The sequence below is a fragment of the Pongo pygmaeus genome, chromosome 1 (assembly GCF_028885625.2).
Source record: "Pongo pygmaeus isolate AG05252 chromosome 1, NHGRI_mPonPyg2-v2.0_pri, whole genome shotgun sequence".
Classification (NCBI taxonomy): Eukaryota; Metazoa; Chordata; class Mammalia; order Primates; family Hominidae; genus Pongo; species Pongo pygmaeus.
Window position 1 is genome coordinate 77,619,830 of NC_072373.2, and position 22,497 is coordinate 77,642,326.

At 36.9% G+C, this 22,497-nt stretch overlaps 2 protein-coding genes across 7 annotated transcripts in view; both read right to left on the reverse strand.

Moving 5' to 3' along the window:
- The window catches only part of C1H1orf105 (chromosome 1 C1orf105 homolog), a 48,425-nt gene extending 45,429 nt beyond the window's left edge, over nt 1–2,996 (reverse strand). Inside the window, exon 1 of the mRNA XM_054456134.2 lies at nt 2,729–2,996. Coding sequence (XP_054312109.1) covers nt 2,729–2,749 — 21 coding nt within the window. The 5' untranslated portion in view covers nt 2,750–2,996. The remainder of the gene's footprint in view (nt 1–2,728) is intronic.
- A 2,167-nt stretch (nt 2,997–5,163) lies between these two features.
- The window catches only part of DNM3 (dynamin 3), a 575,478-nt gene continuing 558,144 nt past the window's right edge, over nt 5,164–22,497 (reverse strand). For 3 of the 6 annotated variants that reach the window (XM_054456169.2, XM_054456158.2, XM_063648656.1), the window contains one exon: nt 10,754–15,692. In XM_054456169.2, the coding sequence (XP_054312144.1) occupies nt 15,623–15,692 (70 nt within the window). In that variant the 3' untranslated portion in view covers nt 10,754–15,622. The other 3 variants (XM_054456210.2, XM_054456187.1, XM_063648645.1) reach the window with 2 other exon arrangements.

Below are 22,497 nucleotides of genomic sequence, written 5' to 3' on the forward strand. Positions count from 1 at the left end.
TGTCTGGTCTGGGCTTGTTTGTACCTGTCCTTCTTGGGAATGTTTTCCAGGTATTTGAAGGGACTTGGGTGTTATGATCTAAGTTTTTGGCCACTGCAGCCATATCAGCATTAAGGGGTACCCCAAGCCCAGTAACGCTGTGGCTCTTGCAGACTCACAGAGGTACCACCTTCGTGGTCCTAGATAATATCCAGAATAATTCTCTGGATTACCAGGCAGAGACTCTTGTTCTCTTCCTTTACTTTTTCCCAAAGAAACAGAGTCTCTCTTTCTGTGCTGAGCTGACTGGAGCTAGGGGAGGGGTGATACAAGCACCCCTGTGGCCACCACTACTGGGACTGCCCTGGATCAGACCTGAAGCAAGCATAGCACTGGGTCTTACCCAAGGCCCACTGTAACTATTACCTGGCTACCATCTATGTTCGCTCAAGGCTCTAGGGCGCTGCAATCAGCAGGTGGCAAAACCAGCAAGGCTGTGTCCTTTCCTTCAGGGGCTCAAGTTCCCCTGGGCCCTGGGTGAGTCCAGAGATGCTGTCTGGGAGTCAGGGCCTGGAGTTGGAAACTTTAAAAATCTACCTGGTTTTGTATTCTACTGTGGCTGACCTGGCACCCGAATCACTGAAGTCCTTCCCACCCTTTCCTGCCCTTCCCCAGGCAAAGGAGTTTCTCCTCGTGTCCAACACCACCACAGGCCCATGAGGAGTACTGCCGGGATACTGCCAATGTTCACTTAAGGCCCAAGGGCTCTTCTGCCAGCATGTGTTGGATGCTGCCAGGAAAGTGACTTACCCTTCAGGGCAGTGGGCTCCTCTCTGGCCCTGAATAGGTCCAGAGATGCCATCCAAGAGCCAAGACTGGAAATCAGGGACCCAAAGAGCTGGCTTGGTGCTCTTTCCCACTGTGGCTAAGCTGGTACCTAAGCTCAAGACAGAGTCCCCTTTATTCTTCCCTCTGTTCTTCTCAAGCAGAAGTGGTCTCTCCTCATAGCCACCAGACCTGTGAATGTGCTGGGTCACATGTGAAGCCAGTGCATTTCAGAGTCTCAGCTGAGGCCTATGGTATGTACTACTTGGCTACTGCTACTGATTTTTCAGGGTCCAAAGGCTCTTTATTCAGCATGTGATGAAATCTGCCAAGACTGAGTCCTTCCCTTCAAGGCAGTGAGTTCCCTTTTGGCCCAGGGTATATCTAGAAATGTCATCCAAGAGCTAGGGCCTGCAATGAGTGCCTCAGGATTTTGTCCAGTACCTATCCTACTCTGGCTGAACTGGTATCCAAGTTGCAAGACAAAGTCCTTTTCACTCTTCCTTCTTCTCTCCTCAAGCAAAGGAAGGAGTCCCTTTTGGAGCCATAAGCTATGTTGCCTGGGGTTGGGGGAGGGGTGCTGTAAGCACTTACTTAGCCATCCTGGCTGGTGTCTTACTAAATCGTGCGCTCCCCAGTCCACTGGCTCAGAGCGCAGCACAGCACTAGGACTTGCCTGGGTATTGCAATTGTTGTGGCCCAGACAGGCTTTCAAGTTATTTAGGACCTCAGAGCACTTTAGCCCATGGTGGTGGAGGTAGTCGAAACTCAGTTTCTGAAACCTGGGATGGGCAATTCTCCTCTGGCTAGGGGTGGTCTAAATGGTCCCTCCATTGGCAACAGCTAAGTTCTGCCCAGTATTGGCAGCACTGAATTCTAGAGTCCCACAATCGCTGTGCCCTCCCTCCAAGTGCACAGATTCTCTCTCCACACTATGTGGCTGCTGCCAGGGGATGGGGGAGGGGTGGTGCCAGCAATTCAAGATTGTCTTTCTTACCTTCTTCAGTGCTTCTTTCAACAATACGAAGTTAAAACCAGGTACTGTGGTCACTTTGTGATCACTGATTTTTGGTTCTTATGAAGGTGCTTTTTTGTGTAGATAGTTGTTAAATTTGATGTTCGTGCATGGAGAACAATCAGTGGAGGCTTCTGTTTGGCCATCTTGCTCTGTGTCCTCCCCAACTTAGGATATTTTTACTTTATCATGGGTTCATCAGGGTATTGCATGCATTTTTGACTTACAATATTTTCAACTTGTGGTGGTTTATTGAGATGTAACCCTATCATAAGTCAAGGAGCACCTGTACTATGGTAATAGAGACAGCTAGTATATCCCTTTAAATAGGAAACACAGTGTTATAAGCTCAATGTGATTTATTCAGATTTAGACCCTAGTAATTATAAAAGTCTATACAAGTTTTTTTTTTTCTTTCTCAGCAATCTTAACTTCCTGTGACTGAGGTTCATTGTTTAAAAATGCATTCACAGTTGAGAAGGTTTACTTCAGAATCTCAGGGAACTGCACTAAAGAATCTGGTATCAATTTTCTGAGGATTTAAAAAAATTATACTTAATGCTGAGTTATAAAAGATGTTGGCAAGTACAACATTTTTTTCAAACTTTAGGATAAAGAGCATTGAAATTTATCATGCCCCCTGAGTTATAAAAGATGTTGGCAAGTACAACATTTTTTTCAAACTTTAGGATAAAGAGCATTGAAATTTATCATGCCCCCAACCCATTAAAATTATCTTCACCTGTAACTGAACATCAGATGTTATTTCCTTACCTCCTTGTGGCTTTCAACTTCTAGGATGTCTGTTGAAACACCCCTCAATGTTTATGTGGCTTCCAAGGCATACAAACATTTGCCAGGGAAACCCCATGAGGAAAGAATTGGAAGTTTCATTTATTTTTTTCCTACCTTTAGTTCTCTTTTTTCCATCTTTCAGATCTTTAGATGTTCTGAGTTTTTCTAGCTGGAGACTGGGGAAACCTAGCTCCCCTCACTGTGGCCAGTGGAAGATTGCTGTGGAGAACCTGAATCCAAAGTGTTTTTTGTTAGGAGACAAAGGCCAGTTTACAGTTTTGATACCAGTATGCCTTTTTCTCTACCAACACCTGTGTGATTTACATCTTGAATCATATAATTCCATTCAGAATGAAAAGTTCAGTTTCTGATTGGCTGAAATGAGTTCTAGTATTCCTTTCTTTGTTAGAAGTCAAAATCACAATGTTCTGGAACATTAGCATGTGTTGGGTAAAGTTGATAACAGGACACTAAAACTCAGATAGCTGGTTCAGTACTGAAGTCAGAACAGTTCTCCCTGGAAAGACAACCAAACTTTTCTCTTATTGTAGCACTACATTGTAATTGCTTATTTAGCTATTTTGTAAGCTACTTTTATTCTGTTACTTCTCTGGTATTCCCAGGGTCCAGGACATTATCATGAATTCAAGAAATGTTTGATGCATAAATAAAGGAATGAAAATATATAAGGAATATTATGTTTACTAAAGGCATAATAGTTTGGCTCTTCCTGACTATCCTGAGTTATGATCAACTCTGAAAAAGGGAGTAATTTTTTAACCTTATTAAACATAGCAGGGTGGAGGTGGAGGTAAGAAGAGTTGGGGGAAGGGTACATTATGAGACATAGAAATACTATTTACTAAATACATATTAACAAATCTTAGCATAATTTAATTTTACTCCAGGCTGCCCCCCATCCCTTTCCCCTGCCCTCTTTTTTCTTGCCTATAGAATGTAAGGAAGGGAACACACTTCTTTGTTAAGGAAAACCGAGTAAGGTTGTCATTTCATTCTGTTATGACTGGAGTTTTTCCTTCTCATCGTTCATGAGGTCAATTTAAGTTTTATACATTGAAACTGTGTAACACTGCATATAAAAATAAGTCCATGTTTAAGACAAAGTGAAAAAGTACCAAACACTTTTTAAAAATGAATTGAAGAAAACCTCCTCTTTGACAACTTCGGTTTTTATTTGGGGAGGTGGTATGAAATCATCTAGATATATTTTTGTCTATTGGAATGAAGAATGCTATCCACTAAGAATATTGATTTAAAAATCAAATGCCTGGACGGGAGGGGAAGGAAAGGACAAAAGACTGCATGCTGTTTGCTATTTTGCATCAAGTCACCTCCTTCCTGCTACACATGAGCTTCAGTTGATGCCTTGGTTTGGAGCCTTTGAACTTTCTTAGTTATCAGTGATTTTAAATGGTAGTCACTGGACCGGGGATACAATTAAAATAATGTAACATGCCATATGAACATTTTAAACCAAGAAACTGATTTTTCATTTTTGAGGAGTGGAGAACTCAGTCCTTAAAAAAATTTGTGGTCCAAAGAAAGAGCATTACTAATGAGGACTCTCCCTTTTACAACTGGGGGTTACTGCCCACATCTTCCAAATACCTCCTTTGCCAGGGCTTGCCTAGGTCAGATGTGAAGTAAATAGAATTGATGAATGATTTTTTTGACTCTCTTGTCATGTAGTTTTCTATCATCTTAATATGCTGAAGGGGAGCACATTCAGAAGTGATCTCATTTGAGAAGGACTACTTTCAAGCTCTATTTTAGGCCACATAAATTTTCAAAAAATAAAATTCTGAATTAAATCTTAAACCTTTGGGAAGGCTTCAGATCACATATTTGGTGGAATGTACTATATTACCTAAATAATAAACATTTTATTTGGATACATCTTTGGGATGCTTGTTAAAAAATTATAGATTAAAATTTTAGTGTTAGAATTACCATTTGAGGATAGAGGAATAAAAAGTTCTCTTTTCCTTCAAACTTATATGGACTCCATTTTTCTAGTGCTTTACTGACATCATGAAGGGTCTTTCTTCTCAAGGTGGCAACATTTCCTTGCCTTGTACTTTTATTCTGAATGATGTGGTTTTTCTCCCTTAAATTTGCCATATAGAATTTATGAGGTTTATGTGTTTTAGCTCTACAGTTTCTTCTATGATCTTACATTTTATCTCCCATAAGAGTGTTTAGAAAAACAATAAAAATAGGAAAAAATATTTTGGTGCAATAATAAGTAAAAATGGGATTCCTGGAGGTGGACTGGAATTATTTAGTCTTCTGTGTTTTTTTCTAGACATCCATAAATTTTCTTTTTATTCTTCTATTGGACAGAAATTTCACTTGAAGGTAGATTATTAGTCTCTACCAAAGACCATCTTAAATCACAATACTTTAAGAACTTTTGAATTAAGCTCCTTAGATGAACACATAATATATTCACCTTACCTTGTTTTAGTTGAAACAAATTCTTTTTTAAATTTAGGTCTTCTTTAAAAAAAGAAACAGAACACACTTCATTTTTATATAGAATAAACTTTGTTTTTATTATAGACATGGATGAAAAATAAAAGTTTTTATGTACATACAACATATAGTGCAAATGAAAAGCTTTTAAATACCATGGATAGACATGTTGTTGGAAACAAAAGGAGATGAATGATGGGGGTTAAGATGGTCGTCCTGGAACTGCAGGAGGGGGTCGCCTAGTAAAAACAAAACAAAACAAAATAACAAAAAGAAAGACACAGATGCAGAGGAAGAAAACAATGTTTAAATTATAAAATAAACCCAAATAATAGCATGCAAAAATAGCTCACAAAAGTCAAATTCAAATCACACACAAAAACATGCAGACATGCAAAGGAATTGAAGGGACATCACATAGCTAAGTTAGCAGTTCCCAGGACTTTTCCTGGCTACTAGTGATGTTCTAGGTATGAGCCATTTGAGCTCACTCAAAAAGCTTCTTATTTTGCACCATGGAATGATAAATCCATGCACTCTTATTCAGGAGAACTGGGACTAGGCCCTGAGCCAGATACCTTTATAACTTGTATATTTGATTTTCAACCCTGATTTTGTGAAACTCAGTTATTTCCAAAGATTTCAATGAATGTTGTGAAATCTCCATAAAGGGAGAGGGAGTTGATATAGCCAATGGCAGGTTAAATTTTTTTTTAAGTGAGGTAAATTAGAAGGTGTCAAGGGATCAAATGAGCAATGTAATCACAATGCAGAGAATGCCAGAGGTTGATCTCAGAAAAAAAGGATTTGCAAATAAGAATTTGCTCCAGGTGAGTAGTCCTGGTATGTAATAGCCTGGATTCAGGCCTAGGGAAACTAGGAGGCAAGGTCTGGTCCATGGCAACCCCAGGATTTTCTAGGATTTCCCTCTGTCTAAGAGCTAGGTATAACTGTAATTCTGATTTATTCTGAAGTGGGCCCCAGGTAAATGAAATCTGGTCTGCTGGATCTTTCTCCATTTCCCTAGGCTGGCTTGCATTTCATCAGACCTACGGATAATGAAGTGAGGGTCCAAGTTGTGCTTCATTTGACATCAGCCTTTCTTGTGTTCAGCAGGGAGATGATTTGCAGCTAGAGAAAATACAGTAAACTCTACATTGCAATGAACAGCTTTGTAAGTAGGAAAACAGCAGGCCAAATAAAGCTTTCCCTCTAGTTTCTGGCAGAAGTCTACACTTTAATTTCCCCTTTCTAACCAAACCATTAATGAACTCAACATTATAGCAAGCTGTAGAATGGTGAGATTATCTCAAGACCCTACTCTCTTTGACTTCTTATCCAGGTGTTCAACAACATACTCAGTTCCATCTTATTCTTGTTACCCTTCAGTGAGTGGAGTAATGAAGTCTATAAACAAAAACAAAAACAGAAAAACTTCTTTTTCATTTTCTATGAGATGTTAGTGGAGCCAAACTGACTGGTCTATTTCTGGGCAGTGGTAAAAAATGATCCTACCTTCCCCAAAGTCCAAAATCAATTTTTCTTCAGTCCAGTTTAAGCTGACTACACTAAAGAGGCCTCCCATCCATTTAAATGATGGAGAACTTGTTATTGGTACCTAACCTTTCAACTTCAGGGCCGGGGCAGGGGCTAGGGGGGTCTGCAAGGCTTTAGCTTTAGAGATCCAGGTAATGGGTATCCCTGGTGTTTTCATGAAGAAAGTGTAATTAAATTTCTGTCGAGCTCAATGAGATTTATCACCTGCCCAGAAAACAGAAACTATTTTCGAGTTCTGAGGGGGCTTTAGAACACTTTAATTACCTCAGCAGGGTGGGGAGGTGGGCCATTAAACTGAACAGCAAGTCCACAGTGCTGAAGCAACATTCTGTTAGCATATGCCAAAACACTTTCCTGTTGGAGCTAGTTTGGTGTTCTGATCCAGAAACAGGATCAGAAACTTTATGTCTTGGAATATATTCCACTGACAGCTAGAATGTTTGCTTGAAACATCAGGGTGACGTTTATATCCTCAGACAGCTTTTTCTTTTCATCTTCACTTTACTGTATCTACCCTTCCTGTCATTGCTGAAAAAGCATTGTTGTTGATGATACCATTTACTGGGTCAAAATTAGTTCTTTTGAGGATATGGGCAGTTGGGGTTTTTGCTCTTTCTTTTGCATAATTTTTATATTACTTATACAGTGCCGAAATGCTTAAAGGCAAGTGCTGCAAATATTTGGGCTTTTTACATGTAGAGCTACAAAGGTACCTCATACAATTGCCACTCCCATATGAAAGTTGCAGTACTAAACTGGAATACTGAGTTGCTAACAAATTCTTAAGCTCACCATCCTAGTATTCAACATATAAGCAAATTTGCCTAATCAAGACTATAATTTCAGGTTATATTTTCTTAAGCATTCTGAAAAATAACTTCAAAGCAGCATGTTTTGGCCAAAACAGGTAAAGGAGATTGGAAAAGTTGTATCTGGAACATGGGTGTAATTTATATATGAAAGACTCAATTATTAACAAGAATGATGAATTACCCACATTCTTTTGGCTCTATGTCAACACTGCAATTTGGTCTTATGGTGACATTCCTCTGGCCAGATCTCTGAGGAGGTCTTCCTTATAGCTTTTTTCTTTTCTGTTAAAATCTCACAAAAAAGGCCCGGTGCAGTGGCTTATGCCTGTAATCCCAGCACTTTGGGAAGCTGAGGCGGATGGATCACTTGAGGTCAGGAGTTCGAGACCTGCCTGGCCAATGTGGTGAAATGCCGTCTCTACTAAAAATGCAAAAATTAGCCAGGCATGGTGGCACATGCCTGTAATCCTAGCTGCTGGGGAGGCTGAGGCATAAGAATCACTTGAACTTGGGAGGCAGAGGTTGCAGTGAGCCAAGATCACACCACTGCATTGCAGCCTGGGCAACAGAGTGAGACTCTGTCCCAAAACAAAAAACAACAACAAAAAGAAACTCACAAAAAATGCTCTGTTTGCTTTCTTTGCCCGTAATTTAGGTAAGTTAATAACCCAGAGCAGTGAGTGAGCCTGAAGGCTTGGGAAAGGGAGGAAAGAAAGGCAATAGGAATAGGTATTCTTCAACATTCTTCTCTGATGATTAATCTTAAATCAACCTGGATCCCTTCCTTCACAATAATCTCATGGAGGTAATTTAAAGAATCCCTTTTTTGGAGAATCAGAGAGAAAAGGTAAGGTATAAAATTATCTGAATCCTGCGTAAGTCTCATTAAGACTCAATGCATGTATGTCTCTAAACTGCTTTTGTGCTACCTGTTCCAGTGTGACTTTCCTCCTTAAGAGTCAGATACTCCTTTGACAAAGTACCAGAGCTCCAGATGAATTGCCCTTAGTTGAGAGCTCTTGTTGCTCTTACATTTGGTCTTTTTCTTTTTTAAGAGATGGTGGGGTCCCATTCCGCTCCTCAGGCTGGAATGCAGTGGCACGATCACAGTTCATTGCAGTCTCAAACTCTTGGGCTCAAGTGATCCTCCTGTCTCAGCCTCCCCGGTAGATGGAACTACAGTCATGAGCCACCATGTCCAGCTAATTAAAACCAACTTTTTTTTTTTTAGAGATGAGGTCTTGCTGTGTTGCCAATCCGGTATCAAACTCTTGGGCTAAACTGATCCTCCTGCCTCAGCCTCCTGAGTAGTACATTTGATTTTATCATCCAACTTTTTGTTCGTGAGAGTCTGTACTGAGGAAATCACACTCAATGTCTTTTCCTTTGGCTTAAAGCCACTGAAGCAGTTTCCTAAGGCATGTGCCTCAGGACATTAGTTCCTTGAGATGTTCTATGGTCAAATAAGTCTGAGAAATATGTAGACATTACTCATCTCTTGGAGATTCACAATGCGGTCTGATTTTAAGGCTTCTGTGAAGTCTTTCAATAAAGAAACATTTGATTTTTAGTCATTTCTCGAGCATATTTCGCCAAAAAACCCTTGGTGTATGTGTATGTAAAACTTACTTATTAAGATTTCATGGAATGCACTTTGAGAAATTTTGAATTAAGGTTGTAGTTTTAGCCAATATCTCTTGTATGTATTCTAATTATTAGGCTGCCATAATGTAAAATAATACTAGTAACAGGTCTGAAAAGTGGCTATGCCAGGTGTGTGTTGAAGTGCTTGGAAGCAAAGTTTGAGGTCAATCTAAACCAAATACCAAACACGTTTCTCAGTATGAAATTTAAGGTCCCATCAGAAAAACAAAAATCTTGGAAACAGATTGAGCATATGTTTACACCAATGCCAGAGCTATTTAAAACACAAATGGAAAATTGCCAAATAGTTACAATAAGTTTGTTTTTGGAAATTACCTTTAGAAACTATGCTGAATATATGATTAACATACTTCAAAATCATGCAGTTAAAACAAAACAAACAAACAAACAGAACACAAGTATACAGCATGATTCACATCCAGAATCTTTCTTTCAGTAAGAAGCTTCCTTTGAAGGCACAGATGTTCCACTCATGGAAAATGTATAGATATGAGAAAGAAATTCCACAGGAAAGAGTAAATTAACACAACAATCTGTCCAGTTCATCTTTTCACAATGAGCACGCCCTGATCGCAGAAAGAAAATAAACCAACATCTCTCTCCTCCTATCCCCTTCTTGTCTTCTGCATTTAGATGGCACAATCTGGGAATATGTCAATTGATAAGGGACTTGTCATCAAAACTCTTGTAATAGAGAGTCTTCCTCTATTCTCTGGAAACTCAAAATTAGGACAAAGTTGTGTCATTCTTTCATTTTCTGAATACATTCTCTTAAAACTGGGGAAACTGGGCCAGGTGCGGTGGCTCACGCCTGTAATCCCAGCACTTTGGGAAGCCGAGGTGGGCGGATCACGAGGTCAAGAGATCGAGACCATCCTGGCTAACATGGTGAAACCCCGTCTCTACTAAATTACAAAAAAAAATTAATTAGCCGGGTGTGGTGGTGGGTGCCTGTAGTCCCAGCTCCTCGGGAGGCTGAGGCAGGAGAATGGCGTGAACCCGGGAGGGGGAGTTTGCAGTGAGCCGAGATAGCGCCACTGAACTTCAGCCTGGGCAAGAGCGAGACTCCGTCTCAAAAACAAACAAACAACAAACAACAAAAAACTGGGGAAACTGAAAGGGGCAAATTGTCCTGTCTATGCCCAGTGAACAAATAACAGAGGCTAATTGTTGGGTCAGGAGCTCAAATATTTGCTATAAGAAATGCCTTCTGTGGACCTAACATTTGGGCACACCATCTTTCCTCCTTCCACTTCCCAGAATTTTTAAAATAAATGCTTCATTTTCAACAGCAAACTGTCATGGTGCTTCTTGGTAACTATCACATCATACCCTCCTGCTAAGGTTTGTGTTCGTCAATCGATTCCAATAATGACATCAAATCAGAAACACAATGTCTCCCACTCTCCTGCCTTTGATTTATCCAATTTGTTCCCTTTAAAAATCCCATCTTTCTCCAAATTAATGACAGAAATGCAAAATGCTGTCATTCTTTACTTTGGTAACTCTGGGACAATTTAATCAAAAGAGCTATAAATATTTAGAAGTCTCAGGTATTACTGAAAGGCATAGACATGACTCAAATATATACAAGAATGAGGAAAAGGGGTCCTTCAAATGTTATAGTTTATTTCAGCTTCAGAAATACAGCTTCACATTTTCACAATAGGTACATATGACCTTCAAGAATGATACAGGCCTTGAGATTTTTCTTCAAAAATTCCATTCTAAGAGTCCATATATCAGCATTAAGAAATCCTGAAAGTGCCAAGAAGACAGTGGAAAGTATCCAGCTCATATTAATTAAAGAATCAGCAGAGAAGACAAGATTTTACTTCTGTATATTCCTTCTTCAAACAAAGCAAAAGAAAAATTTGACCCAAAAAAGGGAAAGTAAAAATAGACAAGCAAGCAAAACAAAGGCTGTACATAGGAAATATAACACAAATCAAGTAGTAGTGGTGGAATTACTGGTTGGGGGGAATAATTTTTAACAAACTGGTAGCAGACAAGGCAAGAGGTTAGACAGAGTAATTTTTGTCATAATTTTAAAACATTTCATAATGAGCGAAGTTTAAGGAATTCAAGAGTAAAAATTAAAAAGAGATTAATGACTTAAGTTGAGCCATGTGTGAAACCTCCAACCAGAGGTGAGAAGTCTCACCAATATACCAGTATGAAACAGGTCTTAAGACAAACACTCCTCTTTGAGTTTCCTTTCTCTTGCTCTCACACATACACACACTCTTACATATATACAAAGACACACACACACACAAATAGCAGTGCATATATTACATACGCTTCAAAAATATTCTTAAGGTTTCACCTACACAGCACCACATAATTTTAAACATACCAATTAGACAGGATGAGTAAGAATATCTAGAAGACTCATTTGAGCTTTTTAGAATGTATAATGAGTGATCTGGTGAACTAATAATCATTTCTCCAAAATCATCTAGATTCATTTACATTAAACTCTGAGCTTACAGCTAGTAGTCTTCTAATTGAAATGATACAAAACTCATGGCTTAAGTCTCATACACTATCTTCTTTCATGAGTTCAACAGTTAGAGACCTATTAGGCTTTATTCTTCATTCTGAGGAGATTCTTGTCACTTTCAAATAATTATGCCATTTGCCAAATCAAAAATGTTTACCTGAAAAAGTGGATGACCTACCTCCAAGGTATTAGATAGCTTCTCCCTTATATTTTCAGCAAATTTACTCAGAAAAATCCACTACTTTAATGTTGCTATGTCCCTTTTTTTTTACTTCTACCATAGAGGAAAAATGACTGTGTATATCAACTTAGCTTTTTAAGATTCAGCTCAGCAATCCAAAAATAATTTATAATTCCAATTAGAGATCTTAAAGATAGGTCTCCAGAAGTTTTACTTCTTACCCAAAAATATTGTCAAAGGCAATTCCTTCTTAGAAGTGCTGTGGATTCAGATACAAATGTCTATGGACATTACCATGTTGTCATGGTAATTATGAGCTTTGTACCTCTCAAAATGACTACAATCTGGAGTTAGAAAATTTTGTATACCTCATATATGTTATGAGAAATGAACTATTGTTACCACGTGTTATGGCAGATCATCCAAAGCTATCTGTTGTATTATCACAGTTTAAAAAATATCCTGATACCACACATACTAAGTACATGTATACATAGGTATTTACAACCATACATATACATATATTTATATATATACACACAATGCACATACAATCACACTCATGCTTGTGGCATTTTAACGAGTATTTTTTAAACCTACCTACTCAAATGGACATAAAATACACATACTAACAGAAACATACTTACTAGGTATATACCATATACACAGAGACACATGCATAGAAAATGTGTTTGTACACAGAAAACATCAACATTTATCACATACTGGTATTAGGTCCCATTTCATATTTGAGAATTATGGCTACTGTCTATACTAAAAAGTCACAAAATTAATCTATGTGACCACTTTTTAATTCTAAGTTGAGAAGGCTTATAGTTACATCACAGGAACTGGTTTCATTAATATACTTTAGAATAAAGTGAGTTTGTATTGGAACAAATAGGAAATTTGCTAACAAACAGGCCCTACTGCTCGTCTATGTTATAAAACACGGCTAAAAGCAATATTCAGACGAGTAACCTTGGTAGATGTTTTTTAGAAATGCAATATACTTGTTCTAAATCAATACTATTTCAATAATCTGTCCATAATTGAGTAAATGGTTATTCCAATTAGTCAATATGCATGCAAGATTTAGCATGTGACAATAAAACTATATTTACCTATCAAATAAACATTTACAGTTTATTTTCCCAAATCCTAAAAACACTGATTTTTAAAATTATGCTAGACATGATAGAGCTACATCTATTGTGTTTACAATATCAGAGCAATCAGTTAAGAGGAAATTACACAAAAGATTAGAAATGGTATGGGAAACAGAAAACTCATTAAGCTACATTCCCATCTTAAGGCCTGGTGTGCATGCTGCACGTCAAACTATGTACATCCTAGAGTTTCAGACTTCATTCAACATTGGCATCTCCTTTTAGCAGAATACAAACCCTTTGGGAAATGAGATTCATACTAATAATATGACATAGTACTGCAGCAAATTAAAAATATTCTCCAATGTCACTGCTGAAATTCTAGGGTAGGCTGGGTTCTATTAGAAATAACTTAGGAGTAAAGAACAAAAATGTACCCACAAAGGTAGACAATTGGGGCAGTACAACTGTGGGACTATAATCTAAAAGCAAGTGCCAAAGATGACAAATGCCATTGTTTATTACTGCCTAAGATCAGTGGAAGGAAAATTGGAAAAAAAATCTCCAATTTTTTTTGACATGGTTTGTGCTGATCTAAAAACACACCAGTGGTTATTCACAATATTTTCCTTTAACAGAAGGAAAATTTTGAAATACAGCAAAACACAAAACCACATTTAGCACAAAGCCAAACCCTGAAGTATATAATCCGTTAGCTGCCTATTTTAGAGAATTCAAAGGAAGAAGCAAAGGGAATCCTAAAAACAAGAAGTTTTATAAAAAGATCTCACTGAAGATTATTTGTTTTACTATGGATGTTTGCTTAACAGTTTTCCATTTAGCTGAGACACTATTTTAAAAATGCAGTATGTATCTTGCACATTGGTTCCATTCACAAAGAGTTAACTTTTTTTCCCCCAGTTTGGGGTTTGGGGTGAGATACGAGAGGATTTAGGATTGTGATGTTTTTATACAATCACTGGTAACCTTAAAAGTCGAAATGATCTTTATGTAAATCTTGTATTTTCTGATTTTTACCAACTATAAATGGGTTAGCTGTAAGCCTTTAGAATAAGTTCAATACAATGGCACTCAACATGGCAAGTTCTCTTTTTAATAATGGTTAAAAGTTTTTACTTTATACTTTATGAGTATCTGCTCTGGGTATAAACTACACAGGAAATTAAAGTTAAGTTAACATACAAATCATGTTTGCTACTTTCAAAGGGAGACATTTCAGTTGGTGAAACCTGATTTACTTCTGTAGAATATGAAATAGTGTCATGGGACACCCCTACTCAGTGAATACTTGCTCTGCTGTCTGGGAACAGTTAGCACACAAAATTCCAGTTGGCTTCTGGCTGTTTCCTACATGTGAATCATCTGGTCCTAGGTAGTCCAAAACTTAGCCTCAAGACTGAACTATTAACCCCCAGGCTAAACTGTTCTGGTAAATTTTAGAAATCTTAAGAAATTGCAAATTTGCTTTAGATTTCAATGTTTCAATACCCTTTTCTGGAGTGACCTGGATAGGGACTTTGAAATACTACAACTGTAAAAGTGTGAGCTCTGCTCTTATCCCATGTCATTTCTACTGACTTTATTTTAGGAACCATTCTTTAAATGTGATTATCTCATAGCCTCAAGATTTATTAAGAAAGCCTAGAATGGATATAAAGTTACACTGAACCTGTTTCAAAGGTAGGATAAATTCTTACGTAACAAGATTACAAATTAGCATGTAAAGAGTGAATTTTTTTTCTCCAACCAAAATAATAATAGTAAAACTGGAGTTAGTATCAAAGTGTAGTTAGCTATGCCAAAAATTAGAGCAAATAGAAAAGTAAACATTCTCCATGTCAGCCTTCAATATAACCTACCATGAGGTGAATATAAGTAAAGACAGAAATTATATTTTTCCCAACACTTCTAGAGATGTGATATTTTGCTTCTTCCTTGAACTCTGAAACTAATTAGCCAAATTTATTGACTGATTAACAGAAAAAGAAGCTTTTATTCACTGTTGCATATGCTTCTAGCATGAAGCAAAACACATTGGAATGAGGAGAAGCTCTTTAGAGCAAACAGTGCAGACTTTTCCTTTGCAAACTACCTCGTGCTTCTGGAAAAGTTTATTCTTAAGGAGTCCTAATTTTAAAAAATCACTTCCTAGCAGTCTTATGAAATAAAAAGGAAGAAAAGAGGAGCTAAATAGGCAATTATGGAGTAGGTAGTAGCATTAATGGTAGACAACAGAATTACTGTCATCCTAAACAGAATGTGGGAAAATAAATATGTATGGCTTAGGTCTAAGCCCACTATCTCATATCTGAAGAATTATATTTAATGAGCTACCTGGTAGATAGCCTAGAAAACTTGTCCAAAGCAATTTCAAATATATGCCATGGTAGGCAAATGATCCCCAAAGTATAGGGCTGCTATACAAACCTACCTTGGTCAGTACAACATATAAAGCCTCTAAAGGTTAGCAGTTTTCGAGTCAAACCCCAAAGGTTTGACATACCATGAGCAATGAAGATGAGTGATGAATGCATTAGTAAAACTGGTTACTTGCCTACTGATGTCCACACATGCGACTACTCATGATTTACTGCAACGCTTATCAAATATGTTGCTTTCGCATAATTCATTAGTGATTAATTGCCATGCCAGACACTTCGTTTAGTCTAACAGAGAGGATTCTAGTGGGCGGATTATAGTGGGACGAGTTGGTGATGGGGGTGGTCTCCGGCTAGAAAGAGAGAAAGAGAAAGGTAAAGAAACAAGTAGAATATCTAGCAGAACGTTGTTCCAAGGACACTGAGAAAGAGCCATTACACACATGCTCATGCACATACAGGCCAGCAGAAGTGGTTACGATCTGTAATGATTTTAACATTGTCACCTTTCATTTATCTAGTAGTTTTAATGAAAATTACGTCTTTTTTCATGTGCAAATCTTTCTCAAAACTGAAGTCATTCCTTCCAATACTAATAAGAAATATGCAACTATTTGAAAGCCATCTGAAACATACTGCACATATCTTAGCCAATAGAATATAATAATTACATAGAATGAACTCAGGAACTAATAAGGTATATTGTTTCAGACAATGATAGCTTTTGAATTTTTATTTCTCACATATAATTTTCCTTTTCTTTTTCTTTCTTTCAGGGTATTAACTATCACTTCTCATTGCCTTTATAACTTTCTCCAATTTGTTCTATATTATGCTTGTAATTTGCAGAGCACTAAAAATCAGAAAAGCAAGTCTTTAGAGTTCTCTGTAGCAAGTGTAAATAGGCTCAGTGTGAGTGCCTGTTTAAATTGCAGGAGCTCTAGTTCCTATTTTGGGTCTTAAAGACTTTACTATTGGTAATAGTAGTATTACTCACTTTCTAGTTGGTAATAATGATGTTTCTGGTAGCTCAGTTTACTGAGCAAACATACTTTAAATAATGAAATATTACTGTATTTGAGATTCTCAACATTACTAAGTAATATTATTTATTACTTATTATATTATTTATTCCTCAAGCTTCTACCATTTATTTCCTAAATATATTAATAAGTTTTTCTAGTGTATTTGTGTACTTGACTTCATATATGGTATCTTGGGTAGTCATTTTTATGCCACCCCAAATTTGACAAAGTCTACAAATTGAAATGTTTCTTTTTGATAAAACTCTGCAACTAATTTTTTCAGAAAGACTCCTTCTGGAATTATAGTCATAAATTTTTCTTCTGTATTAGAAGCTCTAAATTGATCAAATTGAATGTCCTTTCTCAGGTATGAAGAAGTGAAGTTAGAAAAATTTAAGAAAGCTATTATGAAATGTTGTTGAAAAATCATGGAACTATAAAATTAAATTACATGATCAAGGAAAAATCAAAGCAGAAGAGATATTGTTGATTAATGGTGAAAATATTAACTATTTAGGCACAAACTCATAGATATTAGTAGAGTTCCTTTTACCTCATGCACTTGAAAAATGTGTAAGAGGCTTCAAAGGAAATCTTTCTTTGGGGAGGTGCAAAGCACTGGAATTACAGGTGTGAGCCATGGTACCCAGCCTTATTTTCATTTAAAATGGCCATATATGTTTAACTTATGTCCTGAATCTTGAATCTACATAATTTTCTTCTTTGATATGAAGTTTCTGAAGGCCACAGGTCACACCCACTTAACTTGTTTCATACAGTGTTTAGCATGGTGTTACATGCAATTACATTCTCAATGTCATTTTGGTCATCTTCTGAGACTACTAACTAATCATTTAAGACTTACTTCAGTGAAGTCTTCCCTGACCTGCCTTCCCCTCTCCTGATACAGTTGATTGTATAGCATCTCAACAAATCTCTATTATTAGTCATCACACTGAACTCTAATTAGGCTTATATGTTATCTTCACTGATTAGAAATGAGCTGTCTCTTAATCATCTTCATGGAACTGTGGTATCTAGCTCACTGCTTGTCATTCAGTCACTGAATGTTTGATAACTGAATGAATGAAAGTTCCTCCTAGAATCAAGGAATAACTAATGAATGCTTGTGATATCCATTGGTCCTATAAATACAAGGATATTTGTGAGTAAATCATGGCCATGGCAAAAAAAAAAAAAAAAAAAAATAGTAGCTAAAGTGACATGTAGGATTGAGATCCTTGGTGACTCTAAAGTATCTAACTGCTCAGTTCTTTAGTAGATATTTGGAATAAATACCAAATAATAAGCCCCCTGCTCTCAGGGAGTTTGACAAATAATCATGTAACCTATGGAAATGTATTCTTAGCAATTAACCAGTTGGCTGGTGGGAGGAGAGAACTGGCCAGAATTTGAACTTTAAGGAGGGAAATTCTACCAGAAGTTTTGATAATGGAATTAATTAGGTGATTTCATTAAATAAAAAGTTGATTTTAGACTACAAATTCAGTGAGAAGTAGGATACAGCATGGCATGATGGATTGGAAATCGTTTCATGAATATGTGATAGCTTGGATCAAGGCTTGTAGCCAAGAGAGAAAGGAATGAAACTGACTTCTCTTTTGATCCTTTTGTTCTTGGCTTAACTGTTATTCCTCAGTCCTTCTGGACCATCCCATAATTTTCCCGACTTCCTCTGCCTTCCTCTATGACTTCATGTTTGTGTCTCTCATAGCATGTAACCCTACTTGTGATTATGTATTTATTTACTAGATTATTACCAGTGTCCCCCAAATAGATTCAAAATTCCTTGAGAAAAGAAACCACATATTTTGCATTTATTATGTGTATTCAGCATTTGGTACAATGTGATTAGAAAGCAGTGGTTAAGTATTTGTTGAATAATGGACAAATGAAGAAATGACTGAAAAGTGCTAAACAAGATGTTTAGCCGGGCTAGAGTTTAGGCTAGATCAAGGTGAGTAGGTCTAGTGAGGCCAAGGGTGCTACACTTTTAAGGCATTTGTCAGAAGCTTATATTTGAGACACTATGTTTACATAGAAAGAGTCCTGGATCAGAAGTTAGAAAATGTGGATTCTAGCTCCAGTTGCCAAATTGTACAATCAGACTAGATGATCTATGTCAAGACTTCCAGTTATATATTGCATAGATTATTTATTGAGCATCTAATATGTGGACTGCCTCATGCTACATGACTTTAAAGAGCTCAGCATCTATTCAGAAAGGAAGATGAGTGGAATAAAACAAATATGCAAGTAGCTTTATTATAGTACTCCATTTTAAGTGGAAAAATGGGGCAAAATTTTGTATTTAGGAGTCTGAGAATACACTCTGGGAAGTCTGAAAATACAATGTGGTCAAAGTGATGGCAAACATGATTGTAACTGCTGCATATAAAACTTGGAAGTAAGGGAATGTAGGTCTATAATGAGTGAAATTGGAACTTAAATGATGGCGATTGAAGGGAAAAAGTCAATGGTGTGGATAGAGAATAGAAAGACTTAAGTACTCTTATGGCACAGTAAATTCTCATTAATATCTGCTTTAATCCTTGGACCATGTGGCCGGGACAAGAGGACAATAGTAGTAGGCAATTGCAGAAAGAAGTCAAGACAGGAGATGAGGAGAACATATGGTTCTGCTATGTGCCAGGTCTATTGTTAGTCTTATTCACTACCATGTCCCATAACTTAGCATGGCCTGTGGTTCATAGTATTGTATTTTTTTCCAAATAAATCAGTCAATCAGGGTAACTTATTCATTATGAGTGCTTTAAGGATGTCCCTAGGGACATGCATTTAATAGGCACTGCATAGCTAGATGGTGAATTAATAATTAAAATAATAAAAGATAAAATGTTCATGTTCTCTCAAAGTAACTATGATATCTTGGAAATAAGCCTAGTTTCAGTTAAAGGAACCCATATATGTACTTAGTCATTAAAAATCCTAAAGAGCTCCTCACTAACCCTTGCAGAGGAAATAAACATTTTATTTATTTTTTTCTAAAACAGTAACAACAAAAATCTGTATATACAACTGTACTGGAAAGCAATTCAGGGTGAATTTTCTTAATATGTAATGCTAAGATGTTTGCCAACTTCAACACCAGAAAACATTTAAAGTTGACTGTTAAAGTTCATTTCATTGGTCCAGTTTCTAACCATTCAAAGAGTTTCCAAAGACATTCACCTCACAAGACAGTTTGTTTTGGGGAAAGCAAAGTTATTGTTTTGTACCAAATTTTCCTCAGTTGCTTTGTTTAGTGATGAGCTTCGTTAAGTAAGGCATTATATTGAAATGGATCATCTTGTATCACTTAGTGTTTATTGAAACACTATGTTGTATGTGGGCGGTTTATGGTTACATGGAAGAGCCATGTTTCTTCTTTCAAATCAAAGGGAAAGAAGTAATACTTGAAGTTGTATTTGTAGCTGCAGGGATGGACTGTTTGCAGTATTGTGGACAATGACAAATTTTGTAAGAAAGTCAAATGCTCATGCAGGGTGGGTGGCATTGTGGGGGAGAAACTGGCTTTACCGATAAGACAGAAGAATGCATCATTGTTTTCTTGCCTTATTTTATTGTCTTTTAAGAACAGAAGAACTAAAATTTCATCTGCTCTTCTTTGGATTAGCTGGTTCTGAGCGTTCATGATATGAGGCCCATTTTAACAGGAGTTAAGGGAGACCTCAATAGGGCAAACTGCTTTGCTGTATCAGTTTGTGGGGTGGGTGTGAAAACCACCTTTCCTCTAGCTTCTTGCTTCCAGCTAGCATAATACTTATTTGTGAAATGGACTGGTCTTTCTGTCCCTGCCCTTATTTCTCCATAGGATGGGAAGTAGGAATTATCTGACTGGCAAATTTGTAAGCCAGAATGGGCCTATGTAGTTCAGTCTTCTTCCTTTCCTATGCTTGCACTAAGATCTCATGACTTTCAGTGCAGAATTCTTTCTATTGGGCAGTTAGATTGATATGCTCTAGGCAATGGTTCTCAAATTGGACCTTGCATCAGAGTTCCCTGGAAGCCTTGTTAAAACACAGGTTGCTGGGTGCCACCCAACATTTCTAATGTGGTGGGATATTTCTAACAAGTTCCCAGATGCTGCTGGTTCTGGGACTATGCTTTGAAACCACTGTTCAGTAAAAAAAAGATTTTTACTTTGCTTTATTAGCAACTCAATTTACTTGCCAGATAAAGTAAAAACAAAAAGAGAAAGTGCTGGAAATCTTAAGAAGGATGAAGAAATGGTTGTAGAAACACTTTGATACCTTTAGGAATTAGACTTAAGCACAGGTGAAAGCAGTTTTAGCCTTATGTTATAAAGACCAAGATACTGTACTATAGTGTTTGTTGTCGTTGTTGTTAGTCATTATCAGAAGAATAACTACTACTTGCTTAGGGAAGCTTGTATTTACTTATGAAAACAAATAGAAGGTAAGCATCTCTGTGCATTCCAAATTCTAATCTTTGGAGAGGGTAGGATTGAAGTCCAACGTAAGTAGTTAGGTGGACCCAAATTAAAAGAAAGCCTTCAAAAAGATATACAAAGACTGACATTTTTAGAGAAGATATCTGCTTAAAAGGATAGTTATTTGCATAAAAAGGATATGCAGTAGCTTCTTTTACATTGCAAGTTTTACTTGTAAATTATAATTGAAAGTTTAAAATATAACTGTCTCAAAATTTAGTTTACATACATCTAGGATCATGGGAGAGTTATACATCCCAGGTTTCCAAGGGCCACTAGAATCTAATATCAACTTGCCTACCCTTTTTAAACTTATTTATGATAAAAAATGAAGGGTTTTAATCTACAAAAACCATTTTCTATGTTTTCGGGAATTGAAATGCTTTACTTCTCAATGACCCTCTTGAATCATTTAATGCTTGCATCATTTTTTTTTGAAGTTTGAGCTGTGTATGCATATCTTATCATCTGAACAACATTCAAAACCTTCTATGAACCAAGATTACTCCTACAACTCTTGCAGCTTTCCACAGCACCTGCTGAGAGCACTATCCCAAGCGGTAGATCAATGAGTGTGAATGGGCCCAAAGATAAATCGGGTCGGAGCACACCTCTAGGTAAAATGGAAGGCAGCTGTGATGCAGGACCCCTACTTCTTCTTGTGAATGTCTGCTCTAAGAGAACAAATTTTGGGACACTGTATTTTAAATTTCAGCAATGTATTTGCACTCTACTTCTTATTTTGGGCATTTATTTAAAGTCAGAAAAATGCTATAACAGTCATGATTTTGTCCACATGGAAGATAATATTTTATAATTTACTGTAAGAAATACTATAGGGTGCTATTCAGCATATTTTTGGAATTTTTGGCTGTAGTAACAGAATGAGCCAATACTATCCAAGAATAGTTTACAGTAGATGCTGGAAAGAACACAGAACTTGGAGCCCACTTAAAGGATTTAAGGAATTCTCTAATATGATTCTTGCAGTGTATTAGAGCCAGCATTTCTTTCCCCTGTGAAAATGAACCCATGATTTTATAATGTATGTCATTGGGAAAATATGAATCAATTCATGGAATTTGAAATCAGAACATAGGGAGAAAAATAGTTCACAATTTTTTGATGATACAAACAGGTAATATCCTGTATAAATTAGCCTGTGACATAAATGGTAATATAATCTGCTTTGTCATACTTACTTTACATTGTCCTACATATCTGACTTGGATTTCACCCATAGGTATGGTGCCTAATATAGCCACTTCTGTGGTTGTGGCAAAAAAAGCAGCTTAAAGGATGATTTACCCACATTAACTCTCCTCAGTTTATGATTTGTAAAAAGAATTTTACAACATTCACTCAGGCAAGCTTTTCAATAGAATAGAACAAGAAAGTGTGTTTAAATTGGTTTTTAAAATAAGTATCGGGCTAGTTCCAAAATAAATTTTGATTGAGGCTTGCAAGTCAATTCATTTTATATTCCTTCATCCCCTCAGTAAGCCCTACTTATGTACTAGGTACTGTGTTAAGAGGTAGAGATACAGAAATAAAGACAGTCACTGCCCAGAAGAAGTTTCTTGTTGAGATGGAGAGAGACAAGTTAACTATGACCACAGTAGGATTATGCTAAAATTT